The sequence below is a fragment of the Anabrus simplex genome, chromosome 3 (assembly GCF_040414725.1).
Source record: "Anabrus simplex isolate iqAnaSimp1 chromosome 3, ASM4041472v1, whole genome shotgun sequence".
In the NCBI taxonomy this organism is placed as follows: Eukaryota; Metazoa; Arthropoda; class Insecta; order Orthoptera; family Tettigoniidae; genus Anabrus; species Anabrus simplex.
In genome coordinates this window covers 128,818,580-128,831,671 of record NC_090267.1, presented here as the reverse complement: position 1 = coordinate 128,831,671, position 13,092 = coordinate 128,818,580, and the positions used below count along the sequence as shown (strand labels likewise).

Genomic DNA, 13,092 nt, shown 5'->3' with positions numbered 1-13,092 from the left:
AGTTTTGTTCCGACAGCAGAAGCAAGGCCTTGCTTATCGGTTGTTTGTCTGGTGTTGAGGTCTACAAGAATATGTAATTGACTTACTTATTGACAGCTTCCTATACAAAGTAAAGAACAACAAATTCTATGGCATTACAGCTCTGATGGCTCTTGATTACTGAGCTTCTACTGCTTAATCCAAAGACTTTCAGATTTCAAGGTGACACAGGGTCAGTGCGATGAATCCTCATTTCTAAAAAGTCAGAAAATTAGGGTTCACAGAAAAAAACATTTAAGAGAATTCAACCTAGAAAAAAATAATAAGCAGATAGACATATAACCTACCTGACACATAAATTCAAACATAGTGAATGTCCAAACCCAGCTGAAATTTCAAAACAAAGTGCACAGAATACATCAGAGCAATCGAACATAAAACAGAATACCGTACTGTATGTACTTGTCAACCATTTATGAGACACAGTAAACACATCTACAGACATATTGGATGTCCCCTTAACAATCTAGAATAGTACGAAATTGATTCATATACTGCACTTCAAGGCATTCTGAGTGAACAAATACAATCCATGACATGCACTACACAGCCACATCATACAAAAATGCTTTATAACTGTACAGCTATAATGAACACAAAATATTGAGTGTTCCAGTCCTGGAAGTTGGTTTGTGAATATAGTCAAACAATATCAGTTGAAAGCATTTTAACAAAGAAATGTATTTACCATAAACTCTGTATAGAAGTTGTTTATCATTTGTTGATAATTATTCATATGTAGAGTAAAGACATTATGTTCTTTTCCATCATGATTTACTCTTGGATGATATTATTTACGATTATTATTGTTGCTGTTGTATTGTTGTTTTAGATTATTTTCCAGTTGTCTATTCTTTCTATTGAGCTTTTGAGTGCTGGGTGAAATTGCATAGTTTAATAATATAATTGCCAACCCCATTTCCCTAAGAGGATAGTATGTCAGATAAAAATTAATAATTTTTTAGTTACACTTGATTCTTCTTCTGGTAACTGCACAACATTCCATTCTGCATTTTAGTGCTAACAATTATTAAAGTTTCTGGCTACAACAAGGAATGAAACAAAGCGTTACATCACTTTTCAACATCTGCAGCAGAGAAAAATCTTTCAGAATTCAGATTGTGTCCTGAGGTACAGTCTGAATGCAATCATTTTTGGCAACGCTCACACAGAATATCAGTTTGCTTCCTGGTTTTGTATTTGGAGCAAACCCTAACCGGTCTTATTTGCCTATTTTATGACACCAAATGACAATGAAGGGTTTACATGTATTGCATGAGAAATATTGCCATAATTTTCTTCCCACTACACATTAAACAGCTTCTTCTAACCTGCAGGAATCTTGGACGATGGCATGATATATTTACAAAGGAAATTTAATTTGTCCTCCTGTTCAATACATACATATCTCCATCTTTAGAAGGAGTAATATTAATGTTTCAACTCATTTGAGTCATCTTCAGTGAAAAACGGTGAATTTGTTTTTACATAATTGATGTGAAAAGAATATGTTAAAACATGACAAAGAAGAGAGTGAAAATGAATGAGACATGATGGAATTAAAACAATAAGTAATTATGGCAAGGTTGTGGATCTCTTAGTCTACACGTGCAGTGTTACAATTTAAAATGAGGATGAATTCACTGTGCTAAAATTTAAAATGACAGTCTGTCTTCATTGAGTCACAATCACAAATAGTCAAGAGGGCAGAAAAAATTGAAAAACTATGTTTGAGAATAAAACAAATGCCAGATAAAATGTATGTGACTCATAGTGGAAAATGCCAATGAAGTTCAAATCTGTAATGGAAAAAATGAGTGTCTAAGAGAAACTTGGGCTAATAAGTAAAACATGAGTGTAAAGAAAACTTTAAACTTACTGAATAGTTTCTCTCTCAAACAGCCTGACCTTCACAATATAGCGGTCTCGCTTTCACTGATCATGTCTGTTGCTGGCTCAGCTGTGTTTACGAGGATGGGAGGAGTGAAAGGAGAAGGGGAGGGAGGTGCTGAGTTGGTAGAAAGAAGGGAAGGGAGGAGAGGTGTTAGGTTGGAGAGATGGAGATGGGGTTTGTTTTTATAACAGAAATGCTGACAGATATATGGAATGAACGTTTCAAGTAGAATGTTCTTTATTTTTCATTGATTTCATTTAAATTATAAAAGGGGTTCCTAAACTGATCTACTGTATATCAATGTGGATGCTCTCGAGAATGTTGAGCAAGGTGCCTTTTGGCTCATAATGGAAGATCTTAAGATCTTTATCTATTTTTGTATAATCATGACTGAATTCTTTATGATGCTTACTCATAGCTGAAAAAGATTATATTTGAGAGCGTTGCGATGTTCAGTGTATCTTATGACAAAACTGCAGCCTGTTTGACCAACATAGCTGGAATTACAGGATTGGCATTCTAGTTTGTAAACTCCAGAGTTCAAGTATCTATTATTATTATTATTATTATTATTATTATTATTATTATTATTATTATTATTATTATTATTATTATTATTATTATTATTACTGACGGAGTGCGGATTGAAAATAAGCCTGGAATTGGTGTGGGAGGTTCTAAAAGCTATTTGAATGTTGTGTTTTTTAAAGACATTAGAAATTTGGTAAATGCTATTGCTATTGAATGTGAAAGTAGAAAACTTTTCTTTAGAAGCAGATTCTTTTTCTAGGGTAGTCTTAGATCTGCTCTTACATGTCTTCATGATTCTGTTGATGAAGGTTCTAGTGAAGCTGTTGTATTCTGCAATATTGTAAATAGTGTTTATTTCTTTTTTGTAATTTTTGTGAGATAAAGGAACAATTAACGCTCTGAGTACCATACTACAGTAACCTGCTTTCTAATGTATGTCTGTGTGCAGATAAGTTTCTTGGATGGTATTGATGGTGTGGGTGAATTTTCTGTATATATTAAATATATTATATATATTGTTATAGTTGCGCATAATGGTTAAGTCCAGGTAACTAAGGGCATTATAGTTTTCTGACTCTCTGGTAAATTTTATATGTGGGTCAATGGAGTTGAGAAGTTCAAGTACTGTGTTGCTGTTAGTAATAAGAGTCTAAAATAGCAAATGTGTCATCCACATAGTGTTGAATGCCATTAATCTTACCAATGATGTGAGAATGTTCTAAACAATTGATGTAAATATCCGCAAGGATTCCTGAAGCCAGTGACCCCACAGCAAGACCCATCTGTTGCTAAATTACATTATTGAAAGTGAAGAAATTGTTATTCATTGTGAATTTCAGAATCTGAATAACAACAACAACAACAACAACAATGGGGGGTTTTGCCTGTTCCCCTATCGGGCGTGTCCCAGGTGGCGGATCGGGGGGCTCGCCGGACTTGTCTAGAGGGCTTGAGGGAAATAAAATACCTCTCGCGGACCGAAAACAGGCACTGCCAGAAAACATCTTGAGACAACCTCTGAGGCTCAATACCTTAGTTGTAACTATGAGATTGACAAAGATCAATCTCCCCATTATCTTCAACTTACTAGCATGATGGCAACGTCAGTTAATGATACTACTACCCCAGGCCCTAGTATTCATACAAGGTTTCTCGGTCATCGGATTCTGGGGGACCGAGAACATCATGCGGGAATGTATCGGAGCTTCCTAAATCTGTTTGCCCAAAGGAAAAACATTTTATTGGCACTTTAAACATCAACACGCTTTGCAAAATTGGAAAGTTGAAGCACTTAACAGACACATTAGACCAACTCAACATCCAAATTCTGGCACTCCAAGAAACTAGGTACAGTGACGAAAATCATTTTGAATCAGGAAACTATAGAATTTATAAAGGTAAACCAGCTACCCTCCTCCCTAACAAAATATTACAATTTGGCACTGGTTTTGCAGTGAGAAAAAATATAACAAATTTGGTATTATACTTTACATCTCCTTCTGAAAGAATTTTGCTAATGACAATCAAATCAGGAAACAAAGCTTATACACTAATCAATGCACATGCACCTACAAACAATTACAATCAAAAAGACCCACAGAAGGTAGATGACTTCTGGGAATTACTAGAAGAAACTACAGCCAAAATTCCAAAACATCATGTCAAAATTCTGTTGGGGGACTTCAATGCACAAATTGGCAAAGAGAAGAAATTTAGGACCACTGTAGGACTTTACCCTGCTCACAAAAGAACCAATAAAAATGGAGAACGTTTAATTGGCTTCTGCGAGAATTTCGATCTGAAATTGATGTTAACCCATTTCCTGGCACTTTCACAAAAGAAAATGACATGGAGATCCCCGAACATGCATTTAGGAGAATTTCAACTAGACCATGTGGCTATTTCCAAGAAAAATAAAAAATAAATTATGAACGTTAAAGTCAAAAAGGGAATTATTGACTCCGACCACCACCTATCTGTTGTTAAAGTAAAGTTTCAACCCAACAGGAAGAAAACCAAAACAATGAGAAACCCAAGAATCGACCCTGAATTTCTGAGACAGAACTCAACGATGCTCCTTCAAACTGGCTAGAACTCAAGGACACACTCTTGAAAGATTCACAAAACATCAGCAACCCCCCAAGGAAACGCAAACACAGGTGGTGGAATGACACCTGTGACAAGGCCACAGAAGTCAGAATTAGGTCCTGGCTAAACTGGAGTTCCCATAAAACTGATCAAAATCGTGATGAATTCTTCAAAGCACAGAAACAAACCTCAAAAATCATCAGATATGAAAAACGAAAATATGATCAAAACAGACTGGCAGAAATCGAAGAAGATTTCAAGAAAAACAATATACGGAACTTCTATAGAACATTCAGAGAAGAATTATCCAATTACCAGGCACCTAGTCTCTGTTTCAAATGTACAGATGGGACTTTGGAAACAAGTAATAAGGGAAATTGTGAACTCCTAGCAAACCGTTTCATGGGCCTTTTAAACTGTGAATCTCCGAAAGAACAATTCACCTATGAAAAACCAACACCTAATCCAGATTCAAAATGTTGAAAATTGGTGGTGACAAACTGGCCCAGAGTATTCAAAAAATCTTACAGGACATCTGGTTTTCTGAAGAAATTCCAGAGGATTGGAAATGTGCATTGATTCACCCACTTCACAAGAAAGGAGACAAATCAGATATTAATAACTACATAGGAATTTCTCTCCTCTCACTCGTATATAAAACCTTCTCTAAAGCTCTACTTAATAGATTAGAGAAACAAACAGACCACCTGATCGGAGATTATCAGGCTGGATTCCGAAAGGGAGATCCTGCGCAGAACAAATCCTAAACCTAAAAACCATACTACAGATTTGCAAAACCAAACAAACAGTAATCACCTTCGTTGACTTCAAAAATGCATGTGATTCCATAGATCAGCAGACCCTGTTCAACATACTACAGGAATTTCAAGTCGACAGGAAAACGAGGGAATTGATTAAACAAACTCTGACCAACACAACATCAAAAGTTAAGTTCTTGGGACAAATTTCTGAACCGTTCGAAATCAGAACTGGTGTCCGACAGGGAGATGGACTATCCCCACTACTATTCAATTTAGTTTTGGAAAAAGTGATTCGTGAATGGAGAAAAGAAACTAAAGGAATAAACATTGGCAGACTTCTTAAAGACAAAATTCACCTTGATTGCTTAGCATTCACAGATGACCTTGCGATCCTTTCGAACAACAGACAAGAAGCAATCCATTCCATAGAAAAATTGCATGAAATAGCCGCAAAAACTGAACTTCAAATTTCATTTGAAAAGACGCAGTTTATGGAAGGAACTAAATCAAGATTCGACAATTAACCATTAATCACCAAATGTGGAATAATTTCCCAAGCTTAGTAAACAAACATAAATTTGCAGAGAAACCAACAAGAAAAAGTACAGGCTGGACAGAAACATGCAGAAAGGAACACAGTGAAAAAATGAAGAGATATTGGGAAGAAAAGAAGAAGAAACATTGTGCAAAATAAGTTCAAACACGCTCCACAGTTGGGCACAACGAATCAAAAATAAGAAGAAGAAGAAGAAGACGGCAGGCCCATAGTGAAAGGATGAGGAAGTTTTGGGAAGATAAGAATAAGATGAAGAATACCAGTGCTATTTAATGGTTCCACGTGCTCATTAGGGGGCTAAACGAATGTATATAATAATAATAATAATAATAATAATAATAATAATAATAATAATAATAATAATAATAACAATAACAGATACCTGAACTCTGGAGTTTACAAATTAGAATGCCAATCCTGTAATTCCAGCTATGTCGGTCAGCTAGACCACAATTTTATTATAAGCTATGCTGAACATCGCAACGCTTTCAAATACAATCTTTTTCAGCTATGGGTGAGCATCATAAAGAATCCAGTCACAAATATACAACAATAAATAAAGATCATAAGATCTTGCATTATGAGCCAAAAGGCACCTTGCTCAACATTCTCGAGAGTGTCCAAATTGATATAGATCAGTTTAGACATCCCTCTTGTAATTTAAATGAATTGAATGAAAAAAAAGAACATTCTACTTGAAACATTAATTCCATACATCTGTTAGCATTTCTATAATAAAAACAAACCCTGCCTCCCTCTCTCCAATTCAACACCACTCCTCCTTTCCCCTCTCCCCACCAATTCAGCACCTCCCTCCCCTTCTCCCTTCACTCCTCCCATCCTCGTAGACACAGCTGAGCCAGCAACAGACACGATCAGTGAAAGCGGGACTGCTATATTGAGAAGTTGAAACATGTATGTTTGAGATCGAAACTACTCAGTAAGTAAGTTTAAAGTTTTCTTCATGCTCATTTTTTACTTATTAGCCCAAGTTTCTCATACACACTCATTTTTTCCATTACAGATTTGAACTTCATTGGTGGTTTTCACTATGAGTCACATACATTTTATCTGGCATTTGTTTTATTCTCAAACAGTTTTTCAATTTTTTTCTGCCCTCTTGACTATTTGTGATTGTGACTCAATGAAGACAGACTATCATTTTAAATTTTAGCACAGTAAATCCGTCCTTGTTTTTAATTGTAACACACTGTATGTCTAGACTAAGAGGTCCACAACCTCACCATAATTACTTATTGTTTTAATACCATCATGTCTCATTCATTTCCACTCTCTTCTTCATTATGTGTTAACATCTTCTTTTTACATCAATTATGTAAAAAAAAAAAAAATCACTGTTTTTTACTGAAGATGGTTTAACCGAGTTGAAACATGTATGATTAATATTACTCCATCTAAAAATGGAGATATGTATGTATTGAATGAAAATGAAATGAAAATCCACAGCCTGTTTCCGTTCATTCTACTGGGTCAGGAATGGAATGAATGAAGCCCCATCTAGTGGCGAGGATAGGAATTGTGCCGGCTGCCGAAGCCTGTCTCACTCCTCTGGTGCAATGATTAATGCATGGCAAGTGAATTGAAATGATACTGGAGAGTGCTGCTGGAATGAAATATGACAGTGAAAACTGGAGTACCCGGGATTTGAACCACGAAACCCAGTGGTAAGAGGCCGGCCTGCTGCCACCTGAGCCATGGATGCTCATGTGTTGAATAGGAGGACAAATTAAATTTCCTTTGTAAAGTGAAAACCGTCAATACGGAATGATTTTAGTATCGTGTAATGGCATGATATATGTCAATCCGATGTCACTACATCCAAATAAAATGTTTTTAAGCAAACTAACTATAGGTACTTCAATGTATCTTAATTAGTAGCTCAAGGTACCTGCTATTGAAGAAACACAACATAGTGCAGTGTAGGAAATACAGAGAGATCAACATCAAGTTAAACAAAGCATAAAGCATTGATTACAATATATTAGTGATTGCACTTGTCACAACATTTCCAAGCATTAACACTTAAGGGGTTAAAGATACAGCTGACTATAACACCAGGTGAAAGATATCTCATGCCCATTGCATAATTCTGTGTATGTGCAGCTGCTCTCAGAATGACATTGAGTAATATTATAGAGAGATCAATGTTTGTAATATTTCTTATCCCCTTGTTCTTTCTTTTAGTAGTTTAAAAACATTGAGTTGTTATTCACCATGTTAATAAAATTTGTGTGTTCATAACAGGTCAACAAGAGTATTCTTCACGACAGATTGGTATAATATTTGGTATAATCCTCGGTGTCCTGGTACCATTAATCTTGATAATTATTGCTGTCTGGTTCTGGTTTGTCAAGAAGAATAGAAAAGGAGAGAGTTCAACTCTTTCTTGGAATTACAAGACATCAAGGGCAAGCAATCCTCCAGAACTTAAAACTAAGCCACAAGGAGATTTTGATAATGATAGTTCACTTAGTGGAGCATTTATGCCACAAACAAAAATCAAACCAGCAAGTAATAGTAGTATACTTGGGGGTAAAGGTCGCAGAAGTTATGATGCTGTGTATCATACTAATGAACCACTTCCTGGAAAGCCAAATATTGACTTTGAAGATAAGGTTTGGGATCTCGAGGAGGAGGCTACAACATTAAGTGATATGTCACCTTCAGATACTAGTCAGGGACCTGTATCTAACCGTCTCAGTAAACAGACTGACATTTATTGAATGATGTGATAGACTAAAGTAATATTTTGTAAAGTTACTGTATATATAAGTTTGAATTACACATTTTGATCCTGACAGTGTTTGGAAGCAGGGTGAGCAATTTAAAACTGACACACTTTTACACAGCCACTCAAAACAGACTATTTGAAGCAAGTGCCACTTCCAAGTCACTCACCCTATCTTACATTACATTTTACTGGGTGATTTAGATAACACCTGACTACCTCACTACATATGATCTTGACAAGCAAGCCCAGAGATAGCAGGTTCAAAAGTACTCTTTCGATTGAACACTCATCCTCTGTCGAAGACCTTCGCTTAGACTGTAGCTGCAGCAGTGCTGTGCCCAGCTAGCTAATAGTTTGTAGGATATTAAGGTGTACACTGAATCTTCCTGTACCTCTTGTTCTTTGTACAACAAAAGTTGAGTTAGCAACATAAGTGTGGGAGGAGAACTCAGAGATTTTATGTATTGAGAGAAAAGTGGTAAAATGGGTGCTGGCAATTTACTTTGTCCTAACTTAGATTTGGAAGGGTTATAAGCCAAAACATGAAATAGAATTATTCTTCATGCTTCTGTCTCGAAAATATGACCAAACACAGGATTATAATTAGGGAAAATATCCAAAAAAGGTTTTAGCTAATAATATCATGTGAAAAAGATGATTTGAAATTAAGCAAAAGGATGATAAAACAAGTAAAAAATATAAGCTGAAGAACTAAGAAATCCAGATCATGGTGAATGCACTTGATAAAGACCCAAATATAACTTGAGGCATTAATGTTTGTTTCATTCTAAAAGGGGTAAAAATCAATCTATCTATCTATCTATCTATCTATCTATCTATCTATCTATCTATCTATCTATCTATCTATCTATCTATCTATCTATCTATCTATCTATCTGTCTATCTATCTATCTATCTATCTATCTATAAGCATTAGAAGAACCATACTGGTTGAGAAGTGTGTAATAGCTCGGGGAAAAGGGATATTTGTTTCCTTCGAGATGGTTTGCATGAGGAAATTATGATGATGATGATGATGATGATGATATCCCCCTGCAATTGCTATAAGATTTTAAGAGACATTGGGGTACTGGAATTTTGTCCCAAAGGAGTTCTGTAATGTGGTAGGATCCAACAATATGGAGTTGTCAGATTTAAACACCCTCAAGTGTCATAGACCTTAGCTAGGATCAAACCTACTTTCTAGGGAAAAGGAGGACGTTGGCAAAGCAAATACACCACGAAACTCGGCAAGGTAGATAGAGATGATGACGAAGACAGATTTAAACATGAATGCTGTAATAATAATAATAATAATAATAATAATAATAATAATAATAATAATAATAATAATAATAATAATAATAATAATAATAATAATAACCGGGCGAATTGGCCGTGCACGTAGAGGCGCGCGGCTGTGAGCTTGCATCCAGGAGATAGTAGGTTCGAATCCCACTATCGGCAGCCCTGAAGATGGTTTTCCGTGGTTTCCCATTTTCACACCAGGCAAATGCTGGAGCTGTACCTTAATTAAGGCCACGGCCGCTTCCTTCCAACTCCTAGGCCTTTCCTCTCCCATCGTCGCCATAAGACCTATCTGTGTCGGTGCGACATAAAGCCCCTAGCAAAAAAAATAAAATAAAATAATAATAATAATAACATACATTATCATTATAGACTGTTATGCCCTTCAGCATTCAGTCTGCAAGCCTCTGTGAATTTACTAAACGTCACCACAATCCTTGATTTGCAACTAGTGTTGTGGCCTCATTTAATAATAATAATTATAATGATGATGATGATGATACACTGACAGAGATCATAGAAACTTCACAGGAAACTTGTTTGCTGTTAGCATTTTTTTTTTTTTTAATAACAAGTGACATTTTAATTTGCCTTTGATGGTGAGACCTAGTGTTTATAGTGCACTAATGTCTTCTGGTATGGGCTTGAACCAATTTTTTTACTTTCATTAATCCATCTGTCTCATCCTTGGCTTTGACAATATGAAAGTGACCGAGGTATGAAAGATGCTAGTTATATCATTCCTTAATCACCCATTCGCTGTTATGAATGGTGTGAAAATGTGGTTCATAGGATCGGTTGGTGCATGCCCTTCAGCGGGTTTTGTAGACATATATGTAATGGCAATTTCTGGCTTGGTGATGAAAGCAATGGCATATGACCTCATTCTTAATTTCCCTAGTGCACTTCTTCAGTGATGCATAGGCCATCTGCGACAGCTGATGATGGAGCTGTTGAGGATGCAAACAGCCTTTGGCCTGAGTACTCAAAATACATGCATACATAAGTACAAAAATTTAGTCTTTAGGACAAGATTTTCATAGCAGTATAATTGCTTGCAACATAAAATTAATGTACCATTAAGTGTTATACAATTTCTTTCATACCAGAAACATTCTTTTGTAACTAAATATGAACTAACTAGAGGACCCACGCTGCTCCACAGCATTCATTATAAATAGGTCAGATAACTTGTCTTGAGATGCCTATCGTATTCATATTGTTTTGCCTGCCCTTTTGAACATTTAATAAGAAGCGCGTTATGGTATGCTGTCCATATTTCATAGTCAGAATTCATCCATTCTGACATCATCATGCTGCCTGTTTGGTAAAAATCTATCCATATATTCGCTTTTTAATCCTGCAGTTCTTGATGTAAAGCTTGTATTGTGTCACAGAAGGCAATGGGATTTTTATTCGCAGTTCTTCTATGTCGAATGGACGTCTTGTGAGCTCACAGGTTAGTCTTGAAGGAGTGCTTTTTGCCAGGCAGAGAACTTCCTTAAGATACATGGCCTTCACTCTTTCTAGTGTAGCTAGGTTAGCCTATGATAGGTGTTCCCAAATAATGTCTAAGGTGTATGTCTTGATGGGGTCTGTTTGTATGCAGACTTCTTTTTCTCTTAGCAGCATGTAAGTTATTAGGAACACTTCGCCATCTGTTGAACATATTTGGAAGCTGGGAAAGGTTAGATAATCAAAGAGTATTTAACAGGGAATGGTATTCTTCTGTGATTAGAGGAAGTATGTACTGTACTCTCTAGATTGACACGTAGTAATCAAACATGGCTGCAAGCAATGACATTACTAACGATGAAAATCATATATATCAGAATATTAATGAAAGTATTAGTCGTTTAGCAACCTGATAAATACAGAATGTATTGTGGGTTAGGGTAAGCTTTTGCCTCCAATTATTGGAGTGATCATTTAATGACTTGATTTTATAATTATTCAATGTTGGCTGAATTTAGAGGCCTATCAATGTCTCATGATTCACTGGCAGATAATTCCGGAGAGAATAAAACAAAAATGAAGCAAATCAGTTCAAAGCTGTTTTTAGTAAAATCTTTTAATATATAGATAACAAGATTTAATAAACAAGGGTGGGATTAGCACATTGGCTTACCTGCTGGCTTTCTACCCAGATAGCTGAGATTTGAATCCTGGTTAATCCTGTGTTGAAATTTTTATATGAAAAAGATCAAGTGGCATCAGGTAGGTAGGGCTTTAAGCTTTGACCATTCAACTGAATTAAACTGAAATAACAAATAACGTAGTTCAACCTATTCAATACAAATAATAAGAAATGTAGTGTTACATTTCTATTTAATTATAAGTGGAAGCGGTACTGGTTTCGACCCCAATCTGGGTCATCATTGGCCGAATAAAATGCAAAAACAATGCATACGTAAATAAGAAATTAAAGAATGAGTCTTTCACAAAAACAGTTGAAGAGGCAAAATAAGATAATGGGGATTGGCACTGTGCGATTTTAAATCGTAAAATCTAGAAGAAGTAGAAGGTCTGTCACTTATATTAAGTAAGGCGCAATCTTCTGAATAGTAGCACAACATACACAAAGTTCGGCACTGTCTCAAAATGTTTATGAGAAGAGGTGAACAGTTAAGTGAGCCAGCATGCATATATTATCAGGCGCAAAGTCACAACACAATTTTGGGACTTCATATTTATTAAATTGTGTTGTGACTTCACGCCTGATAATATGTGCACGCTGGCTCACTTAACTGTTCACCTCTTCTCGTAAACATTTTGAGACAGTGCCGAACTTTGCGTATGTTGTGCTACTATTCAGAAGATTGCGCCTTACTTATATAAGTGACTGACCTTCTACTTCTTCCACATTTTACGATTTAAAATCACACAGTGCCAATCCCCATTATCTTATTTTGCCTCTTCAACTGTTTTTGTGAAAGACTCATTCTTTAATTTCTTATTTACCTATGCATCGTTTTCGCATTTTATTCGGCTGATGATGTCCCAGATTGGGGTCGAAACCGGTACTGCTTCCGCTTATAATTAAACAGAAATGTAACACTACATTTCTTATTTATTTGTATTGAATAGGTTGAACTACGTTATTTTTATTTCAATTTAATTGTGATACAGTTCAATACGGAACATCGTGAATTTTTTATCTTCA

General features: G+C 35.8%; 1 protein-coding gene across 2 annotated transcripts in view; it reads left to right on the top strand.

Moving 5' to 3' along the window:
* The window catches only part of LOC136866055 (protein mesh), a 164,209-nt gene that overhangs the window by 134,898 nt on the left and 16,219 nt on the right, over positions 1-13,092 (top strand). Inside the window, exon 20 of one of the 2 annotated variants that reach the window (XM_067142692.2) lies at positions 8,135-8,688. The exons of the other annotated variant lie outside the window; for it this stretch is intronic. Coding sequence (XP_066998793.2) covers positions 8,135-8,613 — 479 coding nt within the window. The 3' untranslated portion in view covers positions 8,614-8,688. Of the gene's footprint in view, positions 1-8,134; positions 8,689-13,092 lie in introns of those variants that run through there. 2 annotated transcript variants of the gene reach the window in all.